We start from the raw sequence: 15336 nt of genomic DNA on the forward strand, positions 1-15336 counted from the left end.
ACTCGAAGCTTTGCATCCGTTAAGTTCCTGCTTGAGTTATTTGTATTGACTAACACATTCCACATGGTGTATTGTGTTCAATGTAAATGTGTATAGGCTTGTAAATACATGAAATACTTTTTCTGGATTGTTGAACATCATTTAATAAAATGAATTAACATATATTTCTGACTAATTCATTGTTTATTTATTCATTGTGTATAGATGATCATTCTTTATCACAAGCAAATCTATAAAGACCTCCATTCTCACTCTTACATAATACTGTATGTACACGTGTTTAATGAGTCTTTTCAAGGTTTCTTAGTTCAATTTAAGACTGGGTATCTTTAAGGTGTTGACCTGCAATCGATCCTTTTTGCACCCAGAGCTAGAAAATATGACTATTTGTATGGACTTGCTCATAGCCAATCAACACAAATGACTTAATGCGACATGTGATTGGTCCACTGCCACAGCAGCTACAACCCGTCAGTGGTGGTGAAGTCGTGGTGAAATAGAGTTAGCATGCTTAGCAGTTCAGCAGCCTGTTACACCAGATAAAAGACAGAGCACTAAACGTGTGATGGGTATCTAATGAAGTACTCGGTTGGTATCAGTATCACTTCAAGGGTACTTGGGTTGGTACTGGTATTTTCATTTTTGAAACGATACCTAGCCATAGTACCAACTCTTCATTGCTCTGTCTAGTCATCTTCCTCTCTTTGCTCAACCTCTTCAACTACTTTCTGCACTGCGTCGGCTGTTCCCTCCTCTTCCTCTGCTTCTACTGCCCTCTCATCCAGTGTTCCCTGCAAGGCCTCCTTCAGGGTAAGGCTACCAGCTTCAGAGTCCCTCACCACCCCTTGCTCTACAGACATCTCTGGGTGGTGCCTGTGCAGATGCTTGACCACCTGGAACTTCTGTTTGGCTCTGTAGGAACAGTGGCGACAGCAGAAAGGCTGCTGCTTAGTGTGAGAGAGATAGTGATGTCTGAGTCCTGCCGGCCATCGGAAGGCCTTGTTGCACAAGCCGCACGTGTAAGGCCGATCGTCAGTGTGTTGCCGCTGGTGGGTTTTCAGTATAAAACTAGTCTTGAAGGCTTTGCCGCATTTCTCACAGATGTAGGGGCGCAGGTCACAGTGCTGCGTGTCCCTGTGTGCACGGAGGGCGTCTGCTCTGTTGGTGCGGTAGTCACAATCTTCACAGGCGTATGGCTTCTCACCTGTGAGGGCAAATACATTTTTATTATTCAGTAGTATACAGTTTTTAACAGTGAATCTATAACAATAACTTACAAAATAAAATTCAGGTAACTGCTCTTAAAAAATGTAAAACATCCAAGAAAAATAGGCTACTATATGTTACTTATTTATGAAGGTTTAACTAAGCTTTAAAATCATTTATATAAGTAGACTCCCTCACATTAACACCATGATAGCAGTTTTTGTAGAGAAACGTCACTGACTGAACGATGTAGATTTTTCCATCCAGGTATTCAGACCGACAAAACAGCCATCTATCAAGCTCTTCCACAAAGTCCACAAATATAATCATCAACTTTTATATCTTGTATACCTGTGTGCTTGGTCATGTGATACTTCAGCTGAGTTGCCCACTTGCATTTGTAGCCGCACTCCGGACAAAGGTACTTCTTCTCTTCCTGGTGAACCCTCATGTGAAGCTATTATAGAAATGATAACAACAAAATAAAGAACCATTTATAGTCTGTGTTGTGTTGTTACATGTCATATGATAGCACAGTTACTTCTCAGTGTTATGACTGTAATAATGAGTCCATGAGTATGACTTTAACTTGGTTTTTATCTTGATATTCCCCTTCACCTTCCTGTTGATGTGACAAGCAGTTGTTATGGGGATAAAACACTATATTATGTCGGAACAAAATGTTTTCTAGGTTGCCAATTAATACACTCAAGGATCTCACTGTATCAAGTTTAATCTTAATCAGCACTCTTACAAATACATGAGCTTACCTTCAACCTGGAGGGATCAGTGCAGGTGTAGCTACATTGCTCACAGCTGTACGGCTTCTCTCCGGTGTGTATGCGGATGTGCCACGTGATCTTCTGCTTGTTGCGGGTTGAATACTCGCAGTCTGTGCATTTGTACAGGCGTTTGCCTCCATGTGAACGGAGGTGCTGCTCCAACACCAGCTGATGCTGACAAGAAAACTGGCAACTACTGCACTTGAGAGGCTTGTCCTGCAGAGATCCATCCTCATGTTCATTCAGAAGGTGTTGTGCTAGTAGTTGCCTTGTTTTGGTAGCAAAGGGGCACAGCTGACACTGATGTGCCAAGTGGATTCTCTGGTGAATCTCAAGGCTTTCTGTTGTCTCAAAAGACTCCTGGCAGGTGGTACACTTGACCTGTGGGTGTTTGCTCTGTTGGTGGGTCTTCAGTGTGGCCTCGCTGCTGCACATGTAGTCACACTGCTTGCATGAGAAGCAGACCTGTAGCTGGTGCACACGCTTACAGTGGTTTCTAAGAGCGACTTCTGAACTAAAGCGAGCCTCACAATGAGTGCAGGCATGATGTAACTCTCCGGTGTGGCATCTGAGATTGTGTCGCCTCACATCGTCAAGCGTGTAGCCACTGAAGTCGCAGAGTGAGCAGAGGTGAGTGGGCTGTTTTTCATGGATGCGCATTTTGTGTTGACGCAATTTAGTCACAGCCCCAAACGTCTTGTCGCACATGTTGCAGCTGTGACGACCGATTCCTGTGTGAAGAGACTCATGCTCCTCCAGGCGATATCGCCTCGTGGTGCTAAAAGAACAGTAACGGCAATGGTGAGGTCTCGCACCTTTGTGTTTGAGCGCAACATGTTGCGTCATGCATCGTTCTTGCTTACAGGTGAACATACAGTGCTGGCAGTTTAAATGCTTAGGTTTAGCAACCCCAAGCTTTTTTTTGTCATGGACGTACAGAACATGACGGGTCAAAGAAGTTTTAGATTTGGCAACAAATGAACACATGGTGCATTGGACCTCATCTGGTTTCAAGCAGCCTCTCTTTTCATGGCGGTCCAATGCTCTTCTCTGATTGCACTTAAACGCACAGCTTGGACAAGAGAAGGTTTGAGATTTTTTAGAAACCATCTCAGACCTTTCATTGAGCTCCTCCACCACATCTTCCTTTTCTTTGACTGACTCATTACCACATTCATCATCCACTTTTGAAAGGATTTGATTCTCTCTTTTTTTCCGACAGGTTGAAGTGTGTCGATCAACCGTTGCAAGCTTGACTGATGAAAAATTGCAGAGCTTACATTTAAATTTCCCATCTTCTTTAGTGTAAAGGGAATTTTTTAGAAGTGGAACATTTGTTTGTTGGTTAGTTGGTTGGACTTCCTCTTGTTGCTGATTAGAATCTTTGGAAATCCTGTTTTGTGGAGAGAGAAGCTCCAGCTGTTTGGAAACATCTTGACCAACAGTAGAGTTTTCATCTGTAGCCAAACAAGAAGCTGAAAGGCCAACAAAAGTCCTTTTTTTTCGTGGCAGTGCCGGGCACTTCTTTGCAAGGTGGCCATCGAGACCTCGCCTCTGTTTGAACTGTGCACCACAGGCCTGACACTTGTGTCCCTGTATTCTACCTTGGCACAAAGACTGGCAGTGGTACCTCAAAGCCGTCTCCTTTTTGGTTACGTAAGAGCACTTGTCACATCGATAAACGTCTTTAGTTGGCACCACAAGCATCTGCACCCGTCCCTCCAAAACCATGGCTTCGGCTTGGTCCTTATCGTGCTTCTTCATAGCTTTCAGACGGACTTCAGATTCTAACAGTTGATTTTGCTCAAGCGGAGAAGATGAACTGACTGTTCCACAATCATTCTCCACATCAGGCGTTTCAGTCTGACACTCATCAGGCTCGACTGGTTGGCTTGTGTTATTCAGAGACTCACAGTTGTCATCCAAGTCACTTGGTTCTTCATCAGCTGTGGCTACATCATCTTCCTCTGATGAGCTTGTAGATATAGAGAAGTCTGCCTTTTGTTGTGGTGTATCAGACTTATTGCAATTTAAAGTGGATGTACTTGGAGAATTTTCCTCCTCATTTTGAAGGGATGTGGTTTCATAGTCATTGGTTGACAGTGCCGTTAAGACAAGAGTGCAGTACTCCTCTGAGCTGCTCCCAGGTCGAGGACTGTCTGAAATACCTTCATTGACAACCTCTTGGCACACAACATCCAAAACATTCACTGAATCAACAGCTTGTGAACCAGTTACAATTTCTTTGCTGCCACTGTGATCTGATGAGCCTTGAAGTTCAGATTGTTCTCTTTGAGATGGTGGAGGTCCTTCCGTAGATGGTTCAGATGGCTCATTACCTATTGAAGGCTTATTGTAGAAACCCTGCAAGAACTCAGTTGTGTTCCTCTCCTTCTCCTTTGCGGCGTAGTTCTCTAACCACGCTTTGTCCCCGGGTACATACCCATGAGTTTTCCTCTTGTGCAGGAATAGGCTGATGCTACTGAACGAGGAGTAGAAGCAAAGGGCGCAACGAAACTCTTTGAGCTTGGTATGTTTGCAGTTCTCGTGGTTTTGAAGGGCTTGTCGATAGCAGGTAGTGTACGTACAGTATTTGCACTTATACACAGACGGCGGCTTGCCCTCTCCGGAGTGTTTGGTCAACATGTGATTGCGAAGCTCATATTTGCGCTTGCAGGCGTAAGCACAGATCTCGCACATGAGTGATTTGGCTTGATGTCGTAGTTTATGGCTGTTGAGCTGGTCCATGCGGTGACAGCGATAGGGGCACTGATCACACTGATACCTAGGACCGAAGACAGGAAGTTTAGTAATAAGAACAATAGTGTGTAAGATTTGTTTATACCCAGTAATTCCCCAATAATGCTGTGGCAAAAATTTTACAAAAAGTTGTATAAGAGACCTTACCTGAGGTCTCCAGCATGTTTCCTCATATGGACGTTCAGATAGTGTTTCCATTTGGTGACATATCCACATTCGGCACACATGAAGTTCTTGTCATCAGAGTGAGTGAGCATATGTTTAGAGAGGTAGGACTCATCTCTGCACCTGAAGTCACAGACGCTGCACTTATGGGGTTTCTCACCTTATAAGAAAACAAAAAAAAAAAGGAAAGAAATTGAAACGACCTAAACAAACGTAAAAAACAAAGACATTGAAAACCATTAAAAATACTCTTTCTTCCTCACCACTGTGCATCAGCATGTGTCTCTTCAAGCCACGTTTATGTGAGGTCACGTAGCTGCACTGAGAGCAGCGATGGATCTTCTCGTTGGCGTGTAAGTGTCCGATGTGCTGTTCAAACTCTACAGGGTTAAACGTAACAAAGGCACAAAAGTCACAGCAAAGCTTGTCATTTCCTGGGTGGCCGTGCCGTTGATGCTGGAGGAAAACGGTCTTATTGGAGCAAGAGAAATCACACAGCGAGCAGTGGTAGGCGAGGTGCGTCCGATAATGAGCCTCCATGTCTTTCTCATCTTGAAAGATGGCACCGCAGGCATGATGTCGACATGCTACAGCCTTGACCCCGTGCATGTCGGCGGCGTGTTTAAGAAGCTCTTTGCGCAAAGAACTTTTGAAAGAACAACCCTCATGGAAGCAGACCACCGGCTCGCTGTCTGGGGGGATGTTATGGGTCTTCATGTGAGCTTTAAGCAACCTGCTCTGGCGAAAGCTTTCACCACAGGTGGGGCAAGGATAGCTGCGGCAGTTGGCGTCATCTTCGGCCTCGTCGGCGTGCACGGTGGCAAGGTGGCGGCGGATTGCATTACGCTCCACAGCAGAGTAATCACACAAGTGGCAACGATGGACTTTTTCGCCCGCCTCACGCAGTCTGTGTATGCGTAGCTTACTCTTGCTGGTAAAGTAACGTTTGCAGGTGGGACACTGGAGACTGGGGTCAGGAAAGTGTAAATGAAGGTGCTCCTGCAGGTGGGAGCGCATCTTGAAGCAACGCCGACACTTCGGGCAGGTGTGGGTGCGATAGATGTGTTCTGCACCCTCTGCAAGGTACTCTAATGGACGAGAACATATGAAAGTTTGTGTTTAATTGAAATATTGCTTCCATGACCAGAATAAAACATATTTTATCTTCACTCTTTCCTCCTCATTGGCAATCAAGTAATAAGTACTTTTTTACATATCTCACATGTATGTTAATGTTCAATTTTCATTCATGAATCTATAGTTAAAAGCCAAGTGTTGTTTCTTCCTCTTTGCTTTACTATTGATCCAGGCTGTAACTTGTTTACTTTATTTTAAAGTAACCAACTCAACAAGGTCTTATTGTCCGTCAGTGTGAAATCATTCATGGAGGATGTTTACTGTTGCCTTGATTCTTTTTTTGTCTCTTGCACTGCCTCTTTTGATTCTTATACACCTGTTGTATGTTTAGATATAACTTGAGCTACAATTTTGGTCACTACTCATATATATAATACATACAAACATATATTTATGTCTAAACTTGTTATACATACCTTTTGATGGCAGTGGCGCAGCTCCTTTTCTTGCTCTCTTCACGTCATGTCCTTCCCTCTCTGGTTCCTCATTGTTCTCATCTTCTACTGATGGTGACGCAGAAGCTGGGTTGGTTTTCTGTTTCCTTTTTGGTCTGCTGGAGACTTGAGGCTGATGGATTTCCTTAGTACCGTCAGTGGTGGCCGCAGCCTCGTTTCCTATGGACAGATGAGCCAATTTGTTGTTTTTCTTTATCAAAAAAGACTGGGTTAGGGATTTAAATGTATTGAGGATTTAGACGGTTGAACAGACAAACAAAGCAAATTGAAAATATAGATGTGTCTGTAAATGCCATTTTTTCACTTTTTTTGGGACATTTCATAGACCAAACCATTACCAAGAAAATAGCAAGCAGATTACGGTAAATGACAATGAAAATAATCATAAGCTGAAGCCCTCAATGTGTACATAAAATAACAGGCCTGGTCCTTAAATTTCCATCTGCTACTGTTCCTGTAAGACTAGACGCCCTCTAGCTTCATACTTTTGCCACATCTGCAGGTTTATGGAGAAAAAGATGTTATTTTTGTGTTTTAAAGCAGCTTCTACTTGCAGAGGTAGATCAGTAGCTCAGTTTACCTTCAGTGTGAGTTGGCAGATGATTGTGTTGCTCCGAGAGGTGGTCACTCATTTCTTTTGCATTTTGGGTGACAAACTGGCAGTGAAAGCAGCCATAAGGCATGTGGCCCTTCCAATGGCTCTCCATCTCACCCTGTGTGAGGAATGACACTTTGCAGGAGCGGAAGTTGCAAGGAATCAGAGTAAGACCGTGTGTGGACGTCAAGTGGACTTGATATTCCTGACGATCTGTGCTGCTGAACTGGCAGCCTTGCTCAGAGCAGGGAAATGGGCCTTCAGGGTCAAGACCACTGTGGAGGATTTTGAAGTGGTGTTTCAGAGCACTTGGCTTGGAAAAGACCTCGCTGCATTGAGAGCATTTGTATTTCTCCAGTCCTTTGCTCAATGGAGCTCTCTGCTTTTTTGAACACATGTGAGAAGCAAACAAGCCACTCTCTGAAAAACTCTGTCCACATTTTTCACATCTGTGAGGTTCCATTGTCTCCGTTGTGTCTGAAAAAACAGAGCACAGCATTTAGTCACAATGACAGACTTTATAAGATCATGACAAACATTCATTATGCTCATGTTCAAAAATGATAATAGTTAATAGAGTGCACACAGGAACATAATATACATTATACAGTATGAGTCACATTTACATATGTGTTATTCTGTTATTGGTTTGGGTTAGGGTTTATATAAATTAAATATATTTATAATATAACCATTTCTAAACAGTTTTTCATTCAGTCAGCTCCATAATAATAAGAGAAAACAGCTGAAGATCCTTTAAGTAAGGTAAAAGTACAGCTAAGTGAAAATATACTCAATTAGAAGTAAAAGTTCTGCATGGAAAATCCTACTCAAGTAAATAAGTATTAGCAGCAAAATATAGTATTACAGTAAAAGTACTGCAGTATTATGAGTGATGTAGTATGCAGTATTACAGTAAAAGTAGTGATATATTATTATTCCCAACCTTGGGGTGGGGGCCCTCCAAAGGGTCAGCGGGTAAATGTGAGGGATGCAGAGAAGATTAATGGGAGAGGAAAGAAGAAAAAACAAAGATCTGATACACAAATGTGTTTTCAGCTTTTGGACTTTTTCTCTAATCTTTGATTTTTGCTGAAATATTGGATTGTTTAAACATTTTATTGAAATGAATCCATGTGAGAAGTTTAGAGGGAAAATCACTATTTGGTGGAGCTGTTAACAACTCATAGACATCTGAAATGTGACTCTGACTACACACTGGTTTCATCTTTAACAATGTGTTGTATTTTAAAAGCTTGTTATATTATCCATTGTGTCAAATCATCTGAAAAGTAACTAAAGGAAAGCTGTTTAAATAAATGTAGTGGACTGGAAATATAAAGTAGCATCAAATGGAAATACTCAAGAATTATACTCAAATACAATACTTAAACAAATGCACTTAATTACATATTGTAGCTAAAAAGTAAAAAGCATTAAACTGAATTCCGACCTACCGCCTGTGTTTCTGCAGCTCTTTAGATCTGAACATCAGAACATCAAAACGAGTCAGTTCGTCTCCTGCAGCTCTTAACATCTTCCTCCTTTACCTCTTATTTCTTACCAGCTTTTCCTTCATTGATAAAAGTTGTCAGAAGCTGAAATGTCTCTTAATGCTTCATAATAAAATAACCCACTTATTTATCTAACAACGTCGCCATTAGCTAACATTAGCTTCTTGTTACTGTGCTCGCAAGAAAAAACTCCTATCCTCCTACTGGTGTTAAGAGGTTTTGCAGACGCACCCTGCGCATCCTGCTATAAAATACACTCATTAGATTATCCACTAACATATTTATCTCAATCAGCTGTTTTTATGAGAGGAAAAATAATAAAAACAAGAAAGAGGAACTAATCTTCTTGCGCTCAGATATCCAGTCGGAGTGTTTATCAGACACAGGAAGTGCTGCAGAGGTCGCTGCAAGCTGCTGCACTTCATTGCATGAAAACACACATGAGGATTTATCTCACAGGTAGCTGCTATTTTAGAAGAAATTGTAGACTTTAAAAGCGATGCCAGCCTCTACATATCAGTATGGGATGTAAACAAGTAAGCAGGATGAGTTATTTAAAGTGTAACGTGAGTGTGTTTTTAAAAAAGTGACTTAAAAAGAGTCATTAAGATTTAACAGCTAGGCAGCAGGTCTGCAGATCTAGCTAATTAATAAAATAATCTACAAACTGTCTGAGTAGACAGATGTACAGATGAGTTTGGACTGTATTTGTAGGTCTGTGCTTCTTCAAAGTATTTTAAAAGCCATATAGAGACAGAGACTGAAGCTACTGGAGGTGTGCAGATATCAGCAGCAACATGCCTCTGTCAGACATCCTGGACAGCCTGAAGGACAACCCTTACTTTGGAGCCGGGTTTGGACTGGTAGGGGTCGGGACAGCGTTGGCAGTGGCCAGGAAAGGAGCTCAGGTGGGGCTGATCTTCTTCCGTAGGAACTGTATGATCACCCTGGAGGTCCCCAGTAAGGATAAGAGCTACCACTGGCTGCTGAGCTGGATCACCAAGCACGCCACGCACACCCAGCACCTGAGCGTGGAGACATCTTACAAGGCACATGAGAGCGGACGGGTCCACACACAGTTTGACTTTCACCCGAGCCCTGGGAACCACATCATCTGGTCAGAGGAATTCATTAAATATAGTTATTTAAACTGACTGCAGCATCTTTTAAGCTATATACTTGACTGTCTTTTACCAGAGAATGTCTACATATATGAATTTGCTTAACAAATATCGTTGTTATCAGCCCAACTCGTGACACTCTCTGTCTTCTATCTGTAGGTACGGGAGGAAGTGGATCAGGGTTGAAAGGACCAGAGAGAAACAGATGATCGATCTGCAGACTGGAACCCCGTGGGAGTCTGTCACCTTCACTGCTTTAGGCCGAGACAGACAAATCTTCTTTAATATCTTACAAGAAGGTACAAGTTTACATATGGCTATAGTGTTAAACAAGTATTGATGGAAACTAACTAATCACTACTTTTACTGTAATACTGCATACTACATCACTCATAATACTGCAGTACTTTTACTGTAATACTGCATACTACATCACTCATAATACTGCAGTACTTTTACTGTAATACTGCATACTACATCACTCATAATACTGCAGTACTTTTACTGTAATACTTAAACTACATCAAGCTCAGCTCATAGGACTATTCATGCAGGACTTCTACTTTTAATAAAGTATTTTTAAATTGCAGTAATGTTACTTTTACTTAGGTAAATATTTTTAATACTTCTTCCACCACTGATAACAAGAACTAATATACTCATCTTGTTTTTCACTGAGTGTTTATGAGCTGTCTGATATGTTTTGTAGCCAGAGAATTGGCCCTGAAGCAGGAGGAGGGACGGACCGTGATGTACACAGCCATGGGCGGTGAGTGGAGGCCCTTTGGGTTTCCACGGCGACGCAGACCCCTCAGCTCTGTGGTCCTTGAGAAGGGTGTAGGTGAGAGGATCGTAGACGACGTGAAGGACTTCATCGGAAATCCAAAGTGGTACACAGACAGAGGTACAATATCCTGTTAACAGTAAACACCATTCATTCAGTGTATGAGGAACTAATTTAGGGCTGCAACTCAAACCATTATTTTAATTAATTTTCTCAATTAATCAATGAGTTGTCTTGTCAATAAAATATCAGAAAATAGTGGAACATGTTGATCACTGTTTCCCCAGTCCACAACCCAAAAATATTTAGTTTAGTGTCATAGAAGACGAAACAAAACAGAAAATATTCACACTCAGTACTCTCCTTTGTTCGGAGGGAAAGACTGACTATCCATCATAGTCAGCGTTTTGAGAAGCTGGAATCATAAAAAATGACACGAAAGGATGATTGATTATCAAAATTGTTGGCAATTAATTCAATAGTTGACAGCTCATTGATGGATCGTTGCAGCTCTAGTTTTATTCTTATTTGACCTGTTGTGTAATATATGTTTTTGTATAATGAGTTATTGTCTGTTTTGAAACTCTGTCTTGTTAGTGCAAGCATTTGAGATTCAAGAGAGCCAGTTTCCCAAAGGTGTTGTGTCCTGAAGAGTCCGATTTAGAGTTTCCTGAATGCACTTAAACGCATCACCTCAGAAGAACTTCCAGATCAGTCCCTGCTCACAAATGCACGGCTAAAATTCAGTTTCATATCTTTTACTGTAATACTTTAACTACATCAAGCTCAGCTCATAGGACTATTCATGCAGGACTTCTACTTTTAATAGTAATTTTAAATTGCTGTAAATGGCCTCTTCTTACACTTTACTGTCATGAGCTGAATCCAAGGACTGACTGGAATATAAGATATTGTGGTATGCTTGGAAAATGATAGCAGTGGTAATAACATGTATGATTTGTAGGTAATCAGCTAAAATATGTTAAATTGCTTGTTTTTGAAAAGTAATGATGTTTTTCTTTGTGTATGCAGGGATCCCGTACAGAAGAGGATACCTGCTGTATGGGCCTCCAGGATGTGGGAAAAGCAGCTTTATGTGAGTGTTTAGATTCTCACTGACTGGAACATGAACTTTATGTCAAGTATTTTTTTAATCTAACGTCTCACTCTCTGTTTGCACTGTTCGTCTTTGTGTGTTTTTCCAGCACGGCTCTTGCAGGCGAGCTGGGCTACAGTATCTGTCTGATGAGTCTGAGCGACCGAACGCTTTCAGATGACCGTCTGAACCACCTGCTGAGCGTGGCGCCGCAGCAAAGCATCATATTGTTGGAGGACGTAGACGCCGCCTTCGTCAGCCGAGATCTACTTCCAACAGAGAGTAAGTTGTAGAGAAGGAGGCGTCATTTTGAGAAACACATTTTAAAACACAGATTTTACTTGTACTTGCTTTTACTTTTACTTTATATATGCTGTGAAAATATCTAAATCTATTTTAACCACTTTTGTCTTTGGCTCCAGACCCAATGGCCTATCAGGGAATGGGAAGACTGACCTTCAGTGGTCTGCTGAACTCTCTGGATGGAGTGGCTTCATCTGAGGCCAGAATAGTATTTATGACCACCAACTACATAGACAGGTATACTGTTGGAAAAGAATTTTATTGTTTGGTGTTACTGAATAAGCACAAAAACATCATTAACTTTATTGAAAAATGGCAGTTTTTGTGCAAGTAAGCTATGAACTACAACATTTACCAGGTAACAACTCCTTAGACCACAAAATAAACTAAAACTATAAAGCAGGTGAAATGTAATTACCAAAAATAAATGAAAATGAACACTCACAGCTGCACTAATCAATATTTTATTATTAATTATGGATGAATTTATAACTGGGCGATATGGATAAAATAAAATAACACAATATTTTTGACCAAATACCTTGATATCGATATCACAATATTTTTAGGGATGACTATTTGTGCTTTCACTAAATATTTACACTATGAGATCTTTGATAAATAGTCATCAGTAATGAGGATATAATGATAAAATGGGTAAAGAACAGCTAGAACAGTTTAGTAAAGTTCAGAAATGACATCCTTTTACTGTAATACCGCCTTAAAACCAGGAAAAACAACTTGTATGTTAGGTCACAATATTCAAAATTTCCAAAATCTAACATGATATCTAGTCTCATATCACGATATCGATATAATATTGATATATTGACCAGCTTTAGCTCAAATAACTATGTGTAACTTGTGCTGACAAACCTATGGAGAACTTAATACCGGATTCTGTGTTTTTTTTGTCTATTTTTGGACCATAGTTTGGTTTTGCAGCCCCCAAACACTGCTCTTAAGAACTTCTTTTCACCTGGTAGCTGTTCCCAGTGAAAAACCTATACTTATATTTGTATATTACGTGCCCAGCATGAAATCGTAGAAAGAAAAATGTTGGATATTGGACTTACATTTGTCAGGAGGACAGAAACAAGACTGTAAATGAATGCTATTGTTCCTCTGTGTCTGATGGATAAATAAGCATTTATTTGCTAATACGTTCACTAGCAACTTCACTGCCAAGTTTATAAGATGATAATAAGTCTCCAGCTTGTCCTGTACCCCCCCCCCCCCCAAGTGACACTAAATGCACCTCTACACTATTAAAATAAATTTAAATATTAAAATAGAAGTATGCAGTATGCTAATGCCTTAATAAATGGTCATTACAACCTCTTTGTAATCTAAATGTATTAAGACTCCTTTTCTGTGACATTTCACTGAGTATGTTTAAGTGATATTAACTGCCACATTTCACACAGGTTGGACGCAGCGCTGATCCGGCCCGGCCGTGTCGATATGAAGCAGTACGTCGGGCATTGCACCCACTGGCAGCTCACCCAGATGTTCCAGAGGTTTTACCCGGATGTGCCCACGTCTGAAGGAGAGCGGTTTGCAGAGAGTGCGTTAGCCACCCACTCTGAGATCAGCGCGGCTCAGGTGCAAGGACACTTTCTGCTGCACAAAATGGACCCTGCAGGATCTATAGACAATGTTGCCAGAATAAAGGAATAATAGGACTGGAAGGTGTTAAGAGACTGATGACTGAATAAAGAGAAACATGTGTATCTAAGGCTGATGTGCATTGATACTATTATAGACTGTAGACTGCAGTCTGTGATTGATATGAAATAAATGCATTGGTGTCTAACATGGAAAGCCCCTCACAGCAAAGCACTTGAAACCCCTTCACATTGCACAGCTGTTTTAGCCATTGTGACTATTAAAATATTGATTGGTGCAACTTTAAAGGGATAGATCAGAGGTTCTATGGCCCAGAAAAAGTAGTGCCAAAGGAAAGGCCAGTGTGACGGTAAAGCACTGTATTCTGAATATAGTGTACCTCATTAGCAGGCACACACCCACAGATTTTCCACCAATGAACATGCTTGTAAAAGAAAATTACTTTATCCCACTTTTAACCCTCCTGTTGTCCTCGAGTCAAGGAAGGAAGGAAGGAAAGGAAGGAGGGAGGGAAGGAAGGAAAGGAGGGAGAAAGGGAGGAAAGAAGGAAATGAGAGAGGGAGGGATGAAGGAAGGGATGAAGAAGGAAGGAAAGGAGGAGGGAGGAGGAAGGACAGACAGAAAGAAGGAAGAGTCAAAACAGACGAGGTCAATTTGACCCAGGAGGACGACAGGAAGGTTAATTCTGCGTCCCTGTGTTAATTGCTTATTTATTTCCTATTGCATACCAAATATGTCATAAAATCAGTATCAGAGTATTTTTGCATTATTCCATCTTTTCTCTTTCTGTAAAATAGTATCAAATGTTTGCTTGTAATGCGCTCAGAGGCATTTACTGTACAAAAGTTAACTTAATCAAATGTGACTTTGTGCAAGGAAGTGGTCACACTGTGGACATATTAAACCTGCACTCACTATTTATGAGTCAGAGTAACAAACAACAGCAATATGGAGAGAAAGGAAGAGATATGTGTTTTGATATCAGTGGGAAAAACTTGTTGCTTAGCTCTAATTCACTAAAAATAATCTGTTATCTTAAGTAAGTATTGGCGCACCCTGGTGGTCAAGTGGTCAGACTGCATGCTACATAATTGCAGCACCTCTGGATCGAATCCGGCCATGGACCAATGCAGCAGGTCATTCCCCTCGCTCTCTCCTTGTTTCCTGTTGGCCTCTCTGCCAGATACTATCTAAATAAAGGCAAAAAAAGCCACAATAAATCTTAAATGAATATTATCTATCACATTACAAGCAAAAAAAGATTACGTAGATTTTCATTCTGTTTCTAAAAACATCTGCAGATTCAGTTTGGGTTAGCTCATTCAACCCCACTTCAAATATTCCAAACAATCCCTTTTAAAGCTAAAAGAAGACGGTCATTACTCCCAGCAACATTAAAGCAAGTGATTCACATGAGGACAAAAATCTGTGTGGGTCTTTTCTCATTCAACTCCTTTTTTTTTTTTTTTTTTTTTTTTTTTAATTTCAGCTTATCAGGCTGTTTGAAATCAAAGCAGATCCCACAGTCAGAGAGATAAAAGGCTTCATGCTCTGTACTGATACCAAGCCGACCAATAAACCTACACTGAGTGGACGGAGGATGTAGCTTGATTTGAATGCAGATATCACGATGTTTGATACATTAAGTGAGAGAGACAGTAGCAGTAGGTTTGAAGCCTTTCCTTTTAACAAATTCAAGTTTAACTTCAAGTTTAAATGTATTTTCTTTTAAAAATGTTATACATCATTAACACAAAAAAAGAAGGATAACACAAAGTAACTTCTTATT

General features: G+C 40.9%; 2 protein-coding genes across 2 annotated transcripts; one reads left to right on the forward strand and one right to left on the reverse strand.

The window, feature by feature from the left end:
• Positions 1 to 686: 686 nt before the first annotated feature.
• On the reverse strand, positions 687 to 8733 carry znf142 (zinc finger protein 142). Its single transcript, XM_053329109.1, has 9 exons — positions 8665 to 8733; positions 8558 to 8584; positions 7086 to 7577; positions 6467 to 6664; positions 5177 to 6001; positions 4896 to 5073; positions 1977 to 4773; positions 1558 to 1663; positions 687 to 1204 (listed from the first exon to the last, which is right to left on the reverse strand). The coding sequence occupies exons 3-9, from the start codon at positions 7561 to 7563 to the stop codon at positions 687 to 689; spliced, it is 5100 nt and encodes a 1699-aa protein (XP_053185084.1). The 5' UTR covers positions 7564 to 7577; positions 8558 to 8584; positions 8665 to 8733.
• A 291-nt stretch (positions 8734 to 9024) lies between these two features.
• LOC128367541 (mitochondrial chaperone BCS1) lies at positions 9025 to 13822 on the forward strand. The gene is made up of 7 exons (XM_053328124.1): positions 9025 to 9731; positions 9895 to 10034; positions 10445 to 10639; positions 11552 to 11615; positions 11725 to 11897; positions 12038 to 12155; positions 13346 to 13822. The coding sequence occupies exons 1-7, from the start codon at positions 9412 to 9414 to the stop codon at positions 13596 to 13598; spliced, it is 1263 nt and encodes a 420-aa protein (XP_053184099.1). The 5' UTR covers positions 9025 to 9411; the 3' UTR covers positions 13599 to 13822.
• Positions 13823 to 15336: the final 1514 nt, after the last annotated feature.

This window comes from Scomber japonicus, chromosome 11, assembly GCF_027409825.1.
Source record: "Scomber japonicus isolate fScoJap1 chromosome 11, fScoJap1.pri, whole genome shotgun sequence".
Lineage (NCBI taxonomy): Eukaryota > Metazoa > Chordata > Actinopteri > Scombriformes > Scombridae > Scomber > Scomber japonicus.